Source organism: Geosmithia morbida (genome assembly GCF_012550715.1).
Source record: "Geosmithia morbida isolate 1262 chromosome Unknown scaffold_1, whole genome shotgun sequence".
In the NCBI taxonomy this organism is placed as follows: Eukaryota; Fungi; Ascomycota; class Sordariomycetes; order Hypocreales; family Bionectriaceae; genus Geosmithia; species Geosmithia morbida.
Genome location: NW_023336188.1, coordinates 260,660 through 280,361, shown reverse-complemented (window position 1 = coordinate 280,361; position 19,702 = coordinate 260,660). Strand labels below are relative to the sequence as shown.

Genomic DNA, 19,702 nt, shown 5'->3' with positions numbered 1-19,702 from the left:
CGTGAAAGATGGCAGTCATTGCACGTCAGTCGTCACAGAAAAAACCACAAAAAAGAGCGAGGTCCCACCTCCAGGACATGATTGATATCATTACATACATGAGAAGTATCTTCTTTTCCTTCTCTTCTTTTTCTAGGTCCTTTATTATTATTATTTTATGTTTAATTTCTTTTCTGCATCATTCATTACTTGATTCATTATTCATTATCTATTTCCATTCTTATTATTTCCTATATAATCTCTTACTGTATTGCTTTCACTCATCCAGTCATAAGGTATATCAGGTAAATAGTACTATACGGAGTACAATGTGGTGTAAACCTTTCCATGCCGGCTCAATCGGAAGAAGAAGGCAGCATCAACATCGGCCACCACCATCCAGTCCTGCTGCCATGCTACCATGCTACGGTATCATCATCACCCCACTCACTCGGCTTTCCCGCGCAGGCCAGATACCAGGATACCAGATATATATTAGCAGCCTACCGTCCCCATGTCCCCTCCCCCCCCCCTCTCCCTGTCCGTCCCACTAAACTAAGCCCTGCCCTGTCCGCCCTGTAACCTGATCCGCTTCATCCTGGACCCCATGGGCTTGCCAGGTTGCCAGGCTTGAGAAAAGAAGTCATGATGGCTGCCATAACTACGTCAGATGGGGAGAAAGTGGCCATTTCAAGAAGACTAGTCCGGCCATTGTCGATTTCGGGTCATCCACCCAACATACGAGTACATAACGATATTAACAGCCCGTCCGGTGTAGTATCTTTCATAGTACTGATAACTAGTAAGCTGCTGGTAGCAATCCTTTTTGTATCATTACTAGTAACCTGTATATCTGTCTCGACTCTCTCTCTCTCTCTCTCTCTCTCTCTCTCTCTCTTTACTTTGATAATCCTTCATATCTCGCTCTGATTTCGCTTTTTATTTATATATATAAATTTTTTTTTTAAAAACCTCGCAACAAGTATGGTACCGATAACAAGGTTATTAGGTAGACCGCTTTATTCTGTGACCGTCTCATCCCATGAATCACCATTGTTTTTTTTTATTCCATAAGAACAGTACAAACATCGTTGTAAAAAAAGAAGAAAAAAAAACTCCCACGATAACAGGAAGAGGAAAGAAACAATAGAAAACACCGATACGCTCTGGGTTGGAGGAGGGAACAAAACAGAAAAAAAAAAGAAAAGAAAATAACCCTCCAAGGCTGATGTCTATCGCAAGTTATTGACTCCATCGACGACGATGAAGAAGGCTACGACGGCTACGACGACCACCCTCCTAATCAATCTTGGCATGCGTAAGGCTACGCGCTGTCGGGTTGCTGAGATTGTTGACCTGTCGAACCGCCGTCTTCTTGAACTTGCTCTGCTTCCTGAGCTTCTTCCTCGCCACCATGACCGGCGACGAACTCTTGGTCACCAGGTAATTGGAAAAGGAGCCAAGGATGACGCTAGGACGGTTAGTCTAGTACTGAACATGGGGGAGATGTGTGTGTGTGTCTGTGAGAGAGAGAGAGAGTGTGTGTGTGTGTGTGAGAGAGAGAGAGAGAGAGAGAGAGAGAGAGATGAAAGAGAAAAGGTCGGCATGGAAAAGGGGGGAGTTGAGAAAGAAGGAAAACAAATCAAGGAGAGAGGGTGGGGGAGAAAACCAAAAAAAAAAAAAAAAAACAATACCCTTTTAGAGCACTCCGCCCCCGGCTTCCGATAACAACCAGCGTCGGGCTGACGAGGTCAATCACCTCCGTAATGAGATGCTTGGGGCTCTTGCAGTGAATCACCTCGACCACCACCCTGACCTGGAGCTGCGTCTTCCTCAGCAGCCTGAGCACGCGGTCGGTGATGTCCCGGACGGCGCGCTGCCTCTCCTCCTCGGCCTTGTTGTACTCGGGCCCGCCGGCACCGGCGCCGGCGCGGGGCCCGCTGGGCGCCGGGGACCCCCGGGGCGTGTTGCTGGCCGACTCGCCGCCCATGAACTGGAGGAGGCTGCCCGACGCCGACTTGGAGCTGGCGATCGTGTTGATGGCCGTGGCCTGCTCCTTCATGGCCTTCGGGTCGTTGGGCACGCCGCCGTCGGCCGCCGTGATGCCCGTCTCCTCGTCCACGCAGTAGATGGCCACCAGCGTGTCGCCGTCTCGGAGGACCGTGCCGATGGCCCACTCGAGCGCGTGAGTCGACTCCTCGCTCAGGTCCGTCGCCACCAGGTACTTGCGCAGCCGCCGGTGCTCCTCGTCCGCCGTCTGCGCAATCTTGCTGTACTCGCCGCGGTAGATGATGCGCACCGCCCGGTGAGCCTCGTTGTTCGACAGGATGTTGGTCATGGTGAACGACAGGTTCTGCGCCCGCTTGATCTCCCGGAAGTCGGCCTCCTCGTCCGAGTCGATGGCCGAGGGGGTCGCCGACCCGGGCTTGTGGTCGTAGCTCGTGTGCGGGTGCACCGCCACCTTGGACAGCTTGGCCGTCTCCCCCGTCGAGCTCGTCACCTTGATCTCCGGCTCCGGGATCAGCGACCGGTACTGATGAGCCTTGGCAATCTGGGATCCTGTTGTCGTTTCGCCGCCGAAGCTTGTCAGCACCCTCGTCCTCGTCGCATGCTTCCCGTGATAGCGCCGCCACCCGCACTTACGTTCTTCCTCTGCCACGGCAAGGAGGCTGAGGCTCTTCCTCTCACCCTTGGCGTCGGGGTTGAGCCTCCTCGGCTCCTTCTTACGGCCACGGTTCTCATCATCGGTCGAGTAGGCCTCATCCTCTTCACTAGAGCCAAGATACTCCCCATCCGGACCGAGATAATCCTTGGCCAGCCGGCCCTCCCCCGGGCTGTTGGGCTGCTTGCGCCCAGGCAGCTGCGACAGGCTCCCGGTGGAGAAGGCAAGGTTGGCGTCCGACAGGCGGCGGTAGGCGTCGCTGATGTTGAACGTCTGGCCGTCGTCGAGGTATCCCTTGCCCGCCACCGGCGACTGGGCCGAGCCGAATGTGGAGGGGGACCCAGAGCGGCTGGAGATGCGGCCGTGGGGGGACTTGGATTTGTTGCCGAGGCGACTCGCCAGGCCGGCCCCGGCGCTGCCGCCGAGGGACGAGTTGCGGCCACGGCGCTCGCCGGGGACCTGCAGGCCGCCGAGGTCGCTGTTGCGGAGGGCCTCGCCCAGGGAGCCTCCCCTGCTCTGGGAACGGCTGGTGCGCACGGCGCGCAGGGGCATCTGCTGCTGGTATCCGCCGCCCAGGGCGTTGAGTATGCCGGAGAACTGGTAGCCGGACGTGGGGTCGTTGCGGGGCATGTCCGACACCCTGGATGCCGCGTCCGACATGCTGCGGTGGTGCTGCGCATGTGCGGCAGGGCTCGACGACCGGTCGGCAGGCCCGTCGCCCACGGGCGTGCTGGGTGTCGTGCTGCTGCCGCCGCCGATGTTCTTGGAGGAGTACGGCCCCGTCGGGCCGGACATGTCTAGCATGCTCCGTACGGGCGGCTGGCGGCTGGGGCTCCTATGGGCCGCTGCTGACGACGGAGTGCCATCGTCAATGTCGAGCATGCTCCTCACGGGGGACCGCGGGTTCGAGTACGGAGAGGCCGAGCGTCGATTGCCCTCGGGCGAGGTGCTCACCTTAGGACTGCTCTCCAGCAGCGCGAGCACCTCCTTCCTTTCCAAATCTAGCATGGCTTCTATGCTCATAGGCTGTTGGGAGCTGCCGCGTGGGGAGGCCGCCCTGGACGAGTCCCTCCTGGATGAATTCATCTTGTTCCCCTTTCTCTCCCCTTCTCTCTCGCGCTCTCTCTCTCTCTCTGTTTCTCTGCTTATCTTTTCTCGTCTCTCTCGCTCTGGTGGCCACCAAAGAAAAAGAGAAGAGAAGAAAAGGATGGCGGCCGGGCGGGATAGAAGGGCTATGTATGCCTCGTTGTTGGTAATGGTAGGTGTGCAAGGTGGTTGGGAGACAGGGAGCGTCTGTATGTGTGCTTTCGGCTTTCAGCGGTATCGATAGCTGGCGGTCGAATGGAGCCAGGCGTTCATGGTGTGTCTGTTGGCGGGGTTATTGCGTTTCATTGGGCCATGACGAGATTCTCGCGAGACCAGGCTTTGTTTGTACAGATATCCAGTTGTTGAAAGGGTTTGCGTGTACCGGTCGGGTTGTGGTTTGAACCGGACAGCTAAGCTGTGTTCTGTAGGGATGCAGACCGTGTGCACGTGTAGTATCGATGATGGGACCGTAGGACGTGATGGAGGGCGGCGGAGTTGGCTGCCTCGGGCGGGGAAACTGGGCCTTGGCCTTTTTGCGGTTTGGTCGTCGGGGCCGTCGGCCTATGCACTCTCTCCCTCTCTCCCTACCGAAAAGCAGAGGAGCTATCGGACAGACAAGCTGCAGCAGCGGCTTATTATGCGGGTTTTTTCTCCTTCTTCCGGGGTAATGTGTGTATGCGTGTCTTCTTATCCAAACCTGTCGGCTTGTTCTTGACTGAAGCTTGGGTGACGGGAAGTGAGCTGATGTCTGGTCCGAGTCCCCCTAGGAGAGATGAAGGAAAGAAGAGGCCAAGGTGGGGTTGGCAGTGCTATTAGTATATGTGGTACGGAGTAGGACTCTTGCCTTGTTCATGTACTCATCTTAGACTACTAGCAGTGTTCTACGTAATCTGTACTAATAATATGATGTACCTCTGGTAGGCACTCGCCTCCAATCTGTGCTTTTTGTCAATATGATTATACCACTAAAAACTCCGGTGTTATTACATGATCTCGGAGAGAATGGCCCTGGAGCCATATCCATGCATCCATGCCAGCTCCGGAGGACCAACAGCCATTGACAGCCACTCTCACTGACCTTAATTCTGACCTTATTCGAGTTAGTCAGCGACCTTTTTCATCGCTTGACGATGCTCCTACTACGGGTATAGTACTATCTCATTCAGCTTCTGCTCATGGGATGGCACCACATGCCCATAGTCGTGGTCTGGAATGTTGAAGCTGCTTGCCTCTATGGTTGATACACTGGTGGTACATTTGACACTCGTGCTCAGACTCGTATGACGGGATGAAAACGCATGATGTACAGTTACAGAATCCCCTCTGAAGGAGATGCATGGATACTTGAGGATGATGATACAGTATACTCCGCCTCCTCTTCCTTCTTCTTCTTCTTCTTCTTCTTCTTCTTCTTCTGGTGTCCCCGATCCAGGCCCATATTTATGTGAGGGGATAGTCTCCCTCTATCGCTTTGACTTCTTCTCGGCGCCGACATTGACACGGGCCGTCGTTCCGAGCTTGTGCACCATCTTCCTCTTCTCCCAGACTGCCGACCTGCCCTCGACGACGGCGATGATCTCCTCGGCGAGGCGCTGGCCGAACTGCTTGCGACCACTGCCCTTGGACGGCTTCTTCTCTACCGCGTCGAGGATCCATTGGAAGGCGTGGCGGCGGCGCGTCCGCAGCGGCAGCGGCACGGGCACTTCGAGGGCGCGGCCACCACCGGCCCCGCCGGGGACGTGCTTCACCTTGAGCAGGGGGGCGACCGAGTCGACGGCAATGGTCAGGTAGAGGACGGGGTTGAGCGGGAGATGCGAAGCGGGAGGAGTTCCAGGGAGCAGGGGGAACTTGGGGCTGTAGATGGGTGCCGGCGAGGTTCGGAGGATGTTCATCATGTTGGCCATGTGCTGGAGATATGAGATGATGTCAGCTTCTGTCCCCTTTCCTCTCTCAATCTTTTTTTGTCTTCTCCTTCTTCATTCTCCTTCGTCCTCCTCAGCTCAGCTCCCACCTCCGAAGGGTTTTTTTCTTATTTTGGTAGGAGAGAGAGAAGAGAAGAGAAGAAAAGGGAAAGGAAGGGGAGTAAGGAGATGACATACACTGTGAGCCGCACTGAGCTTTCCATCACGCATAATCATCCGTGCAAACAGGTCCACGACGGGGTGATACCTCTTCTTGTGGTTGAAGTCGGCAGGATACGGCCTCTGCGGCAGGGCAAACTTGTAGCCGAGCTGCTGTCCGCCCACCGGCGTGGCAGGTGTTCTAGGCTCCTGCGGCACGAGCTGCGACTCGGCCTCGTCCGATGAGGGTATCCTTCCCGAGCGGTACAGGATGTCCTCCTGGGCCGGGGTCAGGGCCTGGTCTCCCTCGCGGGGCTCGACCTTGCCTCCGTAGAAGATCTGTTGCAGGGCATCGTCGCCCAGGGCATCGATGGCGGCTGATGACGGGATCGTCTCCTGGTCGTTCTTGTCTCCGTTGCTGCTGTCGACCTTGCCGGAAGAGGCCCATCGTCGGCCGGGTAGCGAGGAGAAGAGAGGCACCTCGGCCTTGACAGCTGCTGCGGGCCTCGACCGCGCGGCGAGCGTCCGGCATGCGCCCCAGACCCTCCAAGTCGGAGACATGGTATAGCTTTCCCTTTTCGAAAAGGTGAGCCTCCTCTGCGTTCGTTCTCCTGGGAAGGCAAGAAGAGAGAGAGAGAGAGAGGAGATACTGCTGGCTTCTGATTTTTCCCCGACGTGGGTGGTCGACGACGCGGCTTGAGGTCCCAAGACTTTCGAGCTCTCGCGACGAGAAATTTCCCCCTACTGTGGAAGGCTGCTCTCTCACTGATCCGACTGGACAATGCATCCAGGCTATTTTTTCGGGGGGGGGGGGAAGGGGATTATGTAAGTAATTGGCTTAGGTGACAGATCACGTGACAACCCTCGGGTCGATCAATATCTGCCATCTATCTACATGACCCTTTCCCTCTATTCTGTCTCCTCACAGTTAAAAACAGTATCTCTTCCCCTTCTCTTCCGTGTAAAGAGTTCCCTGTTGAGTTCATGTGACAAGATCCATGTTGACGTGTTGATTTCTATTCGCGCCTCTACAAGCACCCGCTCTGTACCCATCGATTTTCGGCGACGAGACGTGATAATCTGCAGGAGCCAGGGTAACAACATCCTCCTCATCTGCTCGATGGCAGTGGGCACTTCTGAGTATTCGGTCAGCGGGCCATGTCCCAAACCCAGAACCCCCTCTCTGCTGATGCAGAAGGTGTGGATACTCATATCCCAAGATGAATTCGCTGGAAAAAGCAAGGAGATATAAGATATACATCACGACATTCTTCCTTGTTCCCGGGTTCACGCCGGATATATGAGCGCCACCGTGGATGTGAGGGGAGCATGCGGTGATTACTCCGGTTCCCACTCATTCGAATTCCAAGTTCCCTTCCCACCCCTCACCCTCATCCTCCGGTGCATCTAGGTTGGTATAAGATGAGGTAGAAGCAGGGGTGCACGTTGCTGAGCTGTCTGCTCCGTAAACCCGTGTAAGTGGGCCATCTGAAAAAGTAAGCAGAGAAAAGAAACGAAGGCCTGGGATCCTGGTTGGATCCGACCTTGAAGGAGCAGGACGGCAGATGTACGGGCCCAAGAAGGCCATGTTCTCGATAATACGTCGAAGTAAAAAAAGACGCAATGACAGAAACAGGGGCGCGGGGGTTGCTTAGCATGTGTATATAGTCGATCGATCTACGCCACTTGAAGATGTGAGAAGTGACAGGGTCAAGGTCGTGTACGTTGTCTCTTCCTCTTACAGATATGTGTACTGGTACACACATGTACATCGAGAGAGGTCAGGGAGGATGAAGAAAGAAGAGTAGAATGGATACATGCGTAAGAGCCATGCTGTCTCTTGTTGCCAGGCAGCACCTCTGATCCCAAAACGAGAAAGACAGCAGCAGCAGCAGCAGTAGCAGTAAAAACCCACCCAGGAAGGGGGGGACAAGGAAGATTGATTAAAAAAAAAATAAGTAGAAAATAAAGATAAAATAAAAGATAAAACATGAGAAACGCCATGGTTCGGTGCTTATAGTCCTATAGAATACCTATATAAAATGTCGTGACGAGAGAAATAAAGAGACGAGAAGACCAGATTGAGAGGTTCGGGAAGAAGGATACACGAGGAGGAAACGCCGAGGAGAGCAGACAAAACGTCGGACGGAAAAGAAGCGGTGCCCAGCACTCTTCTTCTTCTCTGCTTCCGTCTCTGGCCCCCCCACACCCGCCCCCTGGTTCTCTAGGCTCCGACGAGCCAGCAGTAGGCCACCTCGGCGACATCCTCCTTGGCGTTGTTGATGTATTTGCCGTCGTACCAGTACCTGGCCGAGAGGGAATGTCCATCAACGGTGACTCTGCTGGACCAGGCCGTGCGCCCTCCTAGTTTCAGAGTCAGCTCTCCGTATGAGAGCGGCAATACCCCGAACCGCCTATCCGACAGGAAAGAGATTGCTGACTTACCTCGACGATCAGAGTACATTTGGAAGACGGGAGGCTGCAGTTCAGCCATGCGGCAGTAGTCTGCATAATGCCTAATATCAGAAAAAGTGTTCGTGCCCAAGAGTTCGGAAACCTATGAATTTGGGGAGGGAGGGGGGGGGGGGGGGGAGCAGGACTTACCTTGAAGGCGATCCTGCCACGATGTGCTAGGGACATGGACAGCGGAAGTCCGAGAAACGACAGTGGTCATGATGGGCAGAGAGGGGGAAGTTTGCTGCTGTTCTGTCTCGGGGAAACAGGAAGAAGCGGTATGAGAGCGGAAAGGACACAGGAGTATGAGGCGGACCTGTGCTCGGGTATGATAGTCTTGCAGCGACTTGGGGGGGATAAGAGCTTTTTCTTCGGGTGGCCGCCCTTCCTTCCCTCGGAGAAGAAAGCAAAGAGAATGGGAGGGAGAAAAGCAGAGAGAGGACAAGGCCTCGAATGAAGCTGAAAAAAATGGGACGAGTCAAGGAGACGGCTCCGGAGACGACCGGGGATGCATGTACTTGTCTGTGGGACCGTTTGAAAGCGTGGGGGAGTAGGCTGAGAGGTGATGATGGCTGGATACGGAAGAGAGAGGTGGCGGTCACGATCTCTTTTATACCTGTTGGTCTCTCCCGGTATTGCTGCGTACGGTCTTGCGTATATCCAGCCTTGTTCAGTGTATGGATGTCAGCAGGAGATATCGAATTTTAATTTTTTTTCTTTGAAATTGAAAAAAAAAGAGAGAGTTGGCAAAAGAGAGGCGGAGGATGTCTTGACCACATGTACATTGCGTTACATATATTAATATCACAAAAACGCAAGTTGTCGTTGCTATTCCTGTATCTTGAAGGAGAGAAAAGCCTTGAATGAGGCGAAGCAGATTGCATTCATGAAGCCACTGACGAAAAGGAAAGAAAAAAAAAAGAAAGAATGTTGTGGTTGAGGATGAGTGGTGCCAGACAATAAGGACATTCATTAGATTACACGTAAGTTGAATCAACTACGTATCATTACCAAAAAGACGACGAAAAACAGGCACCCGACAAGGGGAAGAGGAAGGGGGGGGTATCGGGCCACACAACATTCACCATGTGCTGTAATAATACCGGCCACTGGAGCGACTTGTTCTGACAGTCGTAATCATACATATGTATCTAACCGATGATGCGTCGATGAAATACATGGATAATATATCAATTGGCCCGGAGGGGAGAGGAGGAGGGGGGGTGGGTGGTGGTTTAGAAAGAAGAGAGTCGCGAGTCGGGCCTAATGTGATGTGGCAGGTTGTGAATCATCCCGACCAACATCACACGTATATAATCGGTTGCCCTGCCTCTTTAGTAATGTACGAGCTACGTCAAAATGCACGCGCGCAACATTTCAACACTCGTGTGTGTGGTGTGTATGTGTGTGGTTGTAAGCGTCTATATACGATACGAAATGTGTTTTCCATCCAGTAAGACGAGCAATACCCCTTGGAATTGAAGAATCATGTTTTGTCCGTTGGGCTCGTCCGGTCCTGTGGTTCCGGCGTCCCCCTACTGCGTGTCTTGCAGCTCCCCCCCCCCCCCATTCCTCCTAATCTGCATGGTCTCCCCTCCCTCATCGGGTGTATCTATATATGTATATACGTATGTATGTATGTATATATGTATGTATGTACGTGTGTGTGTAGCCATGGCCATGTCTGACCGACTGGACCCAAAGTACAGACTATCCATGATTGTTAGCCATTAGTATTAGGCTCTCTCTCTCTCTCGGAGATTCACAGCAAAAGATGTGCACACAAAAGTCAACAAATGTCGAGTACTAAAGCCGAGTAGGGTTTTATATATATATATATATATATATATATACATATTTTCATTTCTGGTCTTTTCTCCCCCTGAGGTATAGCAATGTAGGGGAGATGAGGGCTTGTATGGAGGGTTAAAGTAGAGGTGGCAAGGCGTGAAGATATGATGGCCCAAGTAACAGATACATCTTGGTAGGTTTAAGAAATTCATCAGAAAGGAAAAGCCATGAGAAGATCCTCGGCTACCAACGAGTTGCAAATTCATGGTGCATGCATGGAAGAACCTCGTCAGTGCTATCCCAGCCGTTCCCATGTACATCTGAACAGATAGAGAGGGAAACCCAGACCACCTAGATGGATGATATTCATCTAGGTATCTCGTCCACGATCATGGATGGCAACAGCTATCCTCTCATGTTTTCTCTTCCTCTCTTCTCTCCTCTCCTCTTTTCTTCTGCTTTCCTCGTAGGGAGAGAGAGAGAGGGAGAGAGAGAGAGGGAGAGGGAGAGAGAGAGAGGGAGAGAGAGAGAGAGAGAGGGAGAGGGAGAGAGAGAGAGAGAGTTCTCGTCTCCAGACCTAGACAATCTGCAACTCGAGACTACACTTGCATATACGACAGGAGCAACTGTTTCTCATGCGTGTCTTGTACAACGTCACTCAGCATACCTAGAGGACCCCGAGGTACGGAGTAAGGATACTACCAGTACGATTATCCGTGTACTCCGTATTTTCTGCTTCTTCATGTTCACAAAGGCGGCGTCATTCAATTCATCATCACATAATCTGGCTCCGACAGAGGCACGAGTAAAATTGACGTATCACCAGTACCAATGCAATACTGAACTCTCGGGCCAGACTTCATCCAAGCCTCTGGAGCCACGACAACCAGATCTGGGTGGCTTACCGAGAACTCAAAAGAAACAGATCATGTGCATATTCCGACCTTGATGATCAGGGGTTGCCATCTTTTTTTCCCCCTCTTTCTTTCTTTTTCTCTTTCTTGGTTGTGGCTGTCCCGATCTACACTACACTGCATACACACACACACACACACATTGAAAGCGATTAATCAACTGATCGTTTCCGGATGGAGGATAGCAGCTTTGGGGGGATAAGGTGGATAGAGAGAGAGAGAGAGAGAGAGAGAGTTGACGTGTTGGCAACCGATGGGACAAAGTACGGGAGACATGAAGAGAAAATCACGTCTGACAACCCCAACCCCAACCCCTCCCAAAGGCTAAATAGACCAGATAAAACCGATAGAAAGAAAAGAAAAAAGAAGAAGAGAAGAGAAGAGAAGAGAAACACATGTGTGTGGAATCAGATGGAGCCAACGTATCGGGAGTGTCATCCATATAGTATGCCCCGGAACCCGAAGCCTTGGGCAGCCGCAGTCCTCGGACGGAACGAGTCACGTAATTGTACGGAGCTGCATATGAATGATGATGTAATTGATGATATGATAGTACTGCTGTCACGCAATGCAATGAAAGCAATGAATGGCACAGGTAAGAGAGTCCTTGCCCCGTCCCCGTTGCTACCACGACCTTGTACGTGGTTCTACATCTGCGCTGGGTCGCAACATGTTCAGTTGGTGTGGCTCCGCACGGCCCATTGTCCACGTCCCGCGGGAGGAGGGGGGCGTGATACTGACTGGGATGTGATATGGATATCAATACCTGACTGGGCGTGTACGGTGTAGGACGGACAGCAACAGCCACAACAGCTCATCGCGTACAGCATAGCCTTGCTATTCCTTTCTTCATCTGTTTCCCATTCCCGCAGTCCCTTTCTATTCAACCATTCGGATCCTCTCTTTCCGACGCCGACTCATTCCCTCCAACTCTCCCCCCCCCCCCCCCCCCCTCCCCCCAAACGGCTCTCTCACCGATTCACACCGTAACTCATCCTGCACCCAACACTCTCTCTATGAGTCTCTTATCTGCATGTAATCTTGACCAGTGACAGGTGCAAGAAGAAGAAAAAAAACCCCTCCAAAAGGATCTGAGACATGATCCACCCAGACGCAGATCAGGACCCTTGTCGCACTGCAAATCACTTTCACACACTTGGAGTCAGAGCAGTAATATATTACCGTAGCAGAATTGGCGTTGCATAAAACTCATAGATTCTCTTCAGAAAAAAAAAAAGAAGGAGAAGAAGGAGAAGAAGATGATGAAAGAAAAAGGCAAATGAGGGAAAAAAAAGAAGAGAAGAAAAACGGACGGAGAAGGAAAAAAAAAGAAAAAAGAGAGAGCAGGAATAAAAAGAGAAGAATCAGCTCAGAGTAAATTCGTCCGTCGTTCCGTCAAACGCAGTAATCGACCCGACCAAACTCTTTGCGTCACCAAAATACCTGACCCTATACGTCCCCGCTTCGGCATCCCCCGCCGTCTCCCACGTAACGTCGACCTCGCTGTACCCCAATACACTATTCGTGCGACGCCAGGTATACACGAGGAACCAGTCCGAGTCGTCCGCGGCCGTGGACCATCCCGCACCGTCATCCTTCTTCTCCACGGCCGCAAACGTCTCCTCCAGCCGCAGGTTGTTCCTCGGGTTGGCCCCCTGGAAGGTGACCTTGACGACGTCGCCGAGCACGTACGACGAGTTCGGCTGCGAGAGGACCTGACCGAAGCTCTTCCCCAGCGGCGACGCGTCCACGACGACCCCGGGGCTGAGCGAGATGGCGACGTCGCGGTTGTCCGGTGCGGGGGGGCCCGGGTCCGGCAGGCCGGTGGCCCCGGGTGCGAGGTACTCGCTCAGGCTGCCGACCGTGAGGTTGATGTAGGCGTCGAGCGAGTGGCGGCCGAACAGGTTGGAGGCGCCCTCGTACCGCTGCACGTCGTACTCCTCCGGCGTGGTGAGGTAGTGCGCGTACGTGTTGGCCGGGCTGGTCAGCAGGACGATGGGCTCGTCGTCGTCGTCCCCCGCCAGGAACGTCGACGACGCCTCGTCCGCTATGGCCTCCCTCCACCGGCGCCCCGCCATCGTATCCACCTCGGACGGGCTCGCCACGATCAGCAGCTGCCCGACCCGCACCACCTGTATGTCCACGATGTTGGGCGCCCACGGGTACGGTTCCGACATCTCCCCCACGTCCAGGAGGATCGGCTTCGCCCCGTGGCACGCCTTCTGCGCCGCCGACGGTTCCCGCAGCAGCCCCTTGACCAGCTCCCAAAGCGGGTTAGCGTCCGGCTGCCCCGAATCACCCTGCGTGAAGTCGAACAGGCCCGGCCAGTCCGACGTACCCGCCGCGAACGAGTACCCCAGCGCCGCCGGGCACGTCGTCGCCGCGGTGCCGTTGGGGAGCGTGAAGTTCCAGAACCGCATGTCGTGGAAGAAGTGGAACGACTTGACCGTCGGTCCCGAGATGGACGTCGAAGACGATGAGAGCGAGTACTGGAGGGTGTCTGGCTTTAGCAGCTCGCACAACACTCACACACTCACACGGCAGAAGAGGTAAGAGAAGAGGGGATCAAGGCAGGGGGGGGGGGGCGGGGTTGATTTTCTGCGTAAACTGTAAAAGACTCTCACATATGCCTCTTTGGCCGCCGATGCGAACCTCGTCGCCATTTCATGACAGCTAGACACGCCCAGGTCGAGAGCCTGAAACTCGGGCCCGCGTCCGTGGCAGTCGGTCACCGTCCCGTCAGAGCAGGTGGCCTTCTGGAAGTCGCACATCTCGCCAGAGCCGTCGTCGCACCACGCACCCAGCACGTTGGGACTGGTGTCGGCGTGGTTGGCCTGGCTGAAGGCGGCGACGAACCCGTCGGCCGCCTGGTCCGTGGCGCCCACGTCCCTCTCGACCATCCACGACGCCAGCCCCTTGTTGTCGCCCGAGGCGTGCGTGTTGTTGCCCAGCATGGACGTGGCGTGCACGGCGTGCCAGGTGAGCACGCCCATGTCCTTGCCGTCCGAGGCACGTTGGAAGCGCAGGAGCGTCAGCGTCGTGTCGACGGGCGAGTCGTACCTGCCGCGCTCCTCCTCCGGGTTGTTCAGGTAGGCGTATAGGGAACGGTTGACCGCGCCGTCCTCGACCTCGGACGTTGCGACGTCGAGGTAGCCCTGGTACGAGAGAGAGAGAGAGAGGTCAGCAATGTGATCATGCTCTCGTCAGGTGAAGTCGGTCTGGCAGTGTCTACCTCTTCCATGCTCTCGTGTGCTCGCTTGATCGAGAGAATCGCTCCGTCCACGATGGCCTGGTAGCTCTGCCTGTCGAAGCCGAACGTCGTGATCTGCGGAAGCAGGTAGTTGAACCACGCTCCCGGGCCGGAATGGCTATGGGTGCCCGACACGACGACATTGTTGGCGTTATACACCCCGTACTCGCCCCCGAGGGCCTCGAGAGCGTCGAGGATGCCGTAGCGCATGGCCGTGTCGCCGGCCTGCGTATCCAGCACCAAGTATATGAAGCGGTCGTCCGGCTTGCTGACGTCGGCCACGATGAATGCGCGGCTGTACAGACGTTGGCGCAGACCGTTTCCCTTCTGCGCCAGGTCAGCGTACCCGGCGAAGCCGATCTCGACCACGGGACCCGTGATGTCAGCCTTGCCCACTCCCAAGAGGTACTTGTCGCCGGTGGCAGACGAGACGGGTATCAAGTCCAGGAGGAGCAGGAGCAGCAGGGAAACAATCGAGGCGGCAACGCCACCTGATCTAGAGGTTTCCGCCATGGTCCTCTTCTTGCCTTCTCTTTCTTTCCTTTTGCTTGATTCTAATTCCTTCGATTTTATTCTTTAAAACAAAAAAGTTTCACTTGGTTCATTTGGCTAGTAACGATGAGACAGAGTAGAAAGGCCGTGCGATCAGCAGCAGCAGGAGGATGGGGACGAGGAGGACGAGGATGAGGACGAGGAGAAGGGAGGGGCGCGCCTCCTGTCGGATCATATCACAAGAATGCAGAGTGTGCTTGAACCATGGGCGTGTCTTCTCCGTAGAAGACACCTTATCACTGTATGTCTTGAGTCCTTGTGACCCATGTTACGGAGGAAATAGTACTTGGACGTTACCCCGGGGGGGGGGGGGGGGGGGGGCAGATCAATAGTCCCGATTGCGTACATACATGTGCGCTCCTCTGCAGAAAAATTATAAATCAGGAAAACGGGCTGCATGAAGAAGACGGTGATACTCCCAGAAGGGAAGGGGATGCCCGGTGATATCATGGCTTCGTCGATAATACAGCAATGCGTATGAGCTGGTGGCATACGTATCAATCGTGGGCAACCCAAATTGGCATCTGGTACGGACCAGGGCCGATTACGATCTGAGATACGGACACAGCTAGCCCTCCGATATAGAAAAGAACCCCCCTCCTCCCTTGATAGCAACTGATATCTAGTGTAGCATCTCTGGGTATAATAATAGTACGTAGGATTCCTTAGGTAGAAGCGGGCGGGGTCGGGTTTGATTGGGTCGTATCATGATATCATTATACGAAATAAACAATGGCATCAATGCTGTAGCTTGTTCCTTTTTTGTGCTGCCTTCTTCCGAGTCTCGCGCGCCATAGCGGGGTTGATTTCGATAGTCTTCCTTTTCTCGAAAAAAGAAAAAAGACACGGAAGATATCGACGTATGGAGTATTACTCGTACTTGTATCAGTTGTTGATAGCTTCGAACCGCGGTCGCCGCCCCGCGTTATGGAACTATTGATATACATACATACACACACACACACACACACACACACACATATATATATATATATATATGCACATGCATCGGGAGAAGCTTCGAGAGAAAAGGGGAAAAAAGCACTTACACAAATCTCAGACAGACATCTCGGCCAGAGACAGACAACCCTTTCCCTCCGGCAAGCATCATTCCGTTATGGTCCCACCCAAAGGACGATGACATCATGCCTCGACGGGGGCCATCTACCCCGGCCAGGTTCAGCCTAAGTCGAGTATTACATAGTTATGTATCACATACTTATGGAGTAGTGGGTGCATGCAACCCGCCGGGCCGCGTGAAGCGGCCACACCCTACCATCGTCCATCGCCGCCACTCGATCCGGTGATGATCGTCACGCACGAGATACACATGTCTGCACTGCCGTTGCATTTCATCATTTTTCCATTGCTACCATGGAGAGAGTCGACCTTGTGGATACCCCTGACCTTCCCCCCCCTCCCCCCAGATACAGCGCGTTCCTTCATGTTCCCGGCGCGCGTGGTCGGCTGATTGTCAGTGGCCTGAATGGCTTCTGTAGACGGTTCATGGTCGGCCGCGGTCCCATGCCTACCGGCCTCCGGATGCCTCCTGTTTGAGGGGGCCCCACGGATGTGAAGGTGGTCGTATGGAAGCTGATGGCCGGGCGATCTGCGGTAGTGGTGGCATCATCCGTTTCCGGCTCCGGTGATGTTCGTCGTGGCGGCGAGCTCGAGAAGCAAGAGTACTGATTTCGGGGGCCGTCGTCGGCTGGTCTCGGCACCGGCGGCCGTGCCAGGGTCTTCCCAGTCGGTAACTTGTGCTGAGCCAGCGAGGGCTCGATACCGCCGTTGCCGCTGCTACCGCTGCTGCCTTTTGCGGCTGCTGCTGCTGATGCTGCTGCTGCCGCCGATACGCGCGCTGCCGACCGTGACGCGGCGACTTGGTACCGGTTGTACGACGACATAGCGCGTCGATCGTCTTGCCGCGGCGGCTCGTCTTGCCGGCCCTCGGCGCCTGGGCTGACAAACGACAGTAGGCTCCTCTGGCCTGGTGGCCGACGGGCGCTGCCCTTTTTCGGTGCTGCCGCCTTGCTTGTCGCCGGCCCTTCTTCAGCGTCCGCAGCTGCAAGTGTATATCGATGCTGTCCAGCCGAGACGAATCCCGGCATGACCGTCGACATGGTAAAGCCTGACGACCCCTCCATCGTGGTTGAATATTCTCTTTTCCAGGGATGCTCGTCAAATCCCTCCGCTGAGGAGAACTTGCTGGGATTTGTCCGTTGTCTTTTCGAAGCACGTGGGCAGTGGTCGCCCGCGGGCGTGTCGACGTTGTCGTGATTCTTGGGGTCGAGCGGCTCGATGGGGAACAGGTCATCTTCCGGAGAGAACATGGGCGGCATCTTGTCAAATATCAACTTCGACGTGGGGGCGTCTCGCCCGAGGATCTTCGCCGTCGTCTCGATCATCGGCCGGTCGAGGGATGGACCCTTCTGCGCAAACGACGACTCGGCAAACGGCTCCACAAAGTTCGACAGCTCCACCTTACTGCTCAGCCCCTGAGATCCGTAGAGGGGGCAGGACAGGTAGAGGAGAGCTTGCGCCCGCGTCATGGCAACATACAGGAGCCTCCTCTCCTCATCATCATCGTCAGAGCGGCTATGCGGAATGGAGCCATTGTAGACTGCTGGCACAAAGACGACGGGCCACTCGAGGCCCTTGGCGGCGTGGATGGTCGATATTGTGACTAGTGATTCCTTGTCCTGCTCCCCATCATCTCTCTGGGCATCTGTTGCGAGGGTGATGTTTGCCAGGAACCTGGCCAGTATGCTGTCCTCGCGCGACTGTTCTAGGTCGCCAACTTCGGGTAGTGCGTCCTCCTCCAGACGCGACTGGTCACGTATGAAATCGCCCACGAGATGGACAAACTCCTGAACATTGGCCCAGCGGATCGCATGGTCAACTGGGTACTCTTCCTCGAGGTACTTTTTGAAATTGAGCTGCGTGGTGAGCTGCTCGACCAGGTCTACCAACGTGAAGGAGCTAGACCGTGCGATGGAGTCGGCTCGCCGACGCAGATTCGTAACCAGTTGAATCAGCTCGGCGCTGAGCTTCTGCTCCATCCTGGCCCTGATATTCGTCCGTGCTCGGCGCTCGCCCCGGCAGTGTTTGCAGATGACGGCCCAGACGGGAATCTTGGCTTGCTCTGCCTCTTCTAGGAGGGACTTGATGGTCGCCTCACCGATACCACGTCGCGGGGTATTGATGATGCGCGCGACCGCATCGTTGTTGTTGGGCTGCTGAACGACGCGCAGGTAGTCAACCAGGATCTTGATCTCTTTCCGCTCGTAGAATTTGTGGCCGCCAATCATGCGATATGGGATGCCTGCCTTGCCCAGGGCCGACTCGACGTGTCGTGAGAGGGCCGCAGAGCGGAGAAGAATGGCCACATCTTGATGCTTCACCATCCCCCCAAACATCATGATCACGCGCCTTATCTCGGAGACAACCCATTCCCCTTCCTTGGCCGCAGTCGAAAGCTTCCGCAGAACTGGTCGCTCGCCCTTGGCATGGACCGGTAGCAGAACTTTTTGGTATCGTTTCTTGTCCTCCTGAATGACCCTCAGGGAGACGTTCAGAATGGATTGCGATGAGCGGTAATTCTCCTCGAGGGAGATCTCATCGGTGCCTGGGTAGTCGCGGAGCATGCGGTACAAGTTACGCACCTCGGCGGATCGCCAGCCGTAGATGCTCTGATCGGGGTCTCCGACAATTGTGATACGCTCGCGCGCCTGCGCGAACAGCTTCATGAGCTGGTATTGAATGCCGTTGGTGTCTTGGTACTCGTCAATGAGGACAGTCTGGACATTGGCGACACATCTGGGGTACTTTTGCAGAAGCTCCACGCAGCGAACAAGTAGGTCGTCGTAGTCGAGAAGGTTTGCCCGCTGAAGGTGCTCCTGGTATTCTCCGAAGCACATATCGAGATCCGGGTGGTCGTTCTTTTTCCGTCCATTTTCGGACGCAGCTGTCGCGCCCTTTGCCTTCTTCCTGCTGATCCAGGATCTTGCATACGACGGTTCGACGCCAAGCTTGTGCCTCTCACAGATCCTCTTTATGATGGCCCTGGAGTCGCCGTCGTCGGCAATGGTGAACTTGGAATCGAGGCCGATGTGCTTGCCGTAGCTGGCCAAGTACCGCCGTGAGATGGAGTGGAAAGTCCCCAGGATAATCTTCTTCTCCACCTCTGGTCCGAGGAGTTTACCGATCCTCTCTCTCATCTCGCGAGCCGCCTTGACGGTGAAGGTAGCCACGATCACGTCACAGGGCTGATAGCCGCCATGTTGGATGAGCCATACCACGCGTGAGGTGAGGGTGTGCGTCTTACCGCTGCCCGGACCTGCCAATATGGCAACCGTGGGTGACTTGGACGTTACTGCTCGACGCTGGGCATCGTTGAGGGTGCTCAGGATGGATCCCCCTGAGTTGGAGGTTAACATTGTGTCGACGCGCCGGGGCTGGCGCGTTCGTGCTTCTCGGTCGGGCGCTGGGCTTCCATTCATACGGGATCTTGGCTACAGAGTTTATGGTAGCCCTGAGAAACGCACAGGCACTCTTCCGGACGAGCGTGATGCTCTCTCACTCCTCCTCGTGTAGCGTACGTCCACCGCGACAACGCGATGCGTAGTCAGACCAGACGTGAGTGTCTATGGCACGTTATCACGTGATTATAGATGACTAACTCAAGGTCCAGTCTCGAAAAGCAACGCTCGGTAGGCAGGAGTCCGCATATGGCCCTGCACATTGATACTCTGTCCGTTAACAGGCCCAAAAAAAGAAAAGAAAAGAGGAGCTACATGATGGCAAATATAAAGAGGTGCGGCTGTGGAACTTGGTGGGATGATTCGTGAACTCATGCGTGGCGTAGCACATCGATACTAGTAATATTACGGAGGACTATTATTCCGCGATGTGATGAGCCAAGAATGAGATTATCGATTACTCTACGTGCCCAGAA

General features: G+C 54.7%; 5 protein-coding genes across 5 annotated transcripts; all 5 read right to left on the bottom strand.

Annotated features, from left to right (window-relative positions):
* Positions 1–1,278: 1,278 nt before the first annotated feature.
* Positions 1,279–3,676, bottom strand: GMORB2_0852 (Universal stress protein family; the record flags this gene model as incomplete). The annotated part of the gene is made up of 2 exons (XM_035462836.1): positions 1,279–1,450; positions 1,674–3,676. Coding segments are annotated over 2 exons (2,175 nt in total), but the record flags the coding sequence as incomplete, so codon positions are not given.
* Positions 3,677–5,190: 1,514 nt separating this feature from the next.
* Positions 5,191–6,348, bottom strand: GMORB2_0851 (small subunit ribosomal protein S7; the record flags this gene model as incomplete). Its single annotated transcript, XM_035462835.1, has 2 exons — positions 5,191–5,634; positions 5,827–6,348. 2 exons carry the CDS (start codon positions 6,346–6,348, stop codon positions 5,191–5,193), a joined length of 966 nt encoding a protein of 321 aa, XP_035324259.1.
* Positions 6,349–8,011: 1,663 nt separating this feature from the next.
* On the bottom strand, positions 8,012–8,461 carry GMORB2_0850 (uncharacterized protein; the record flags this gene model as incomplete). The annotated part of the gene is made up of 3 exons (XM_035462834.1): positions 8,012–8,151; positions 8,233–8,292; positions 8,392–8,461. The coding sequence occupies 3 exons, from the start codon at positions 8,459–8,461 to the stop codon at positions 8,012–8,014; spliced, it is 270 nt and encodes an 89-aa protein (XP_035324258.1).
* Positions 8,462–12,310: 3,849 nt separating this feature from the next.
* GMORB2_0849 (neutral ceramidase) lies at positions 12,311–14,709 on the bottom strand (the record flags this gene model as incomplete). Its single annotated transcript, XM_035462833.1, has 3 exons — positions 12,311–13,435; positions 13,571–14,101; positions 14,179–14,709. The coding sequence occupies 3 exons, from the start codon at positions 14,707–14,709 to the stop codon at positions 12,311–12,313; spliced, it is 2,187 nt and encodes a 728-aa protein (XP_035324257.1).
* Positions 14,710–16,374: 1,665 nt separating this feature from the next.
* On the bottom strand, positions 16,375–19,184 carry GMORB2_0848 (DNA helicase II / ATP-dependent DNA helicase PcrA; the record flags this gene model as incomplete). The annotated part of the gene is made up of 2 exons (XM_035462832.1): positions 16,375–16,433; positions 16,748–19,184. The coding sequence occupies 2 exons, from the start codon at positions 19,182–19,184 to the stop codon at positions 16,375–16,377; spliced, it is 2,496 nt and encodes an 831-aa protein (XP_035324256.1).
* Positions 19,185–19,702: the final 518 nt, after the last annotated feature.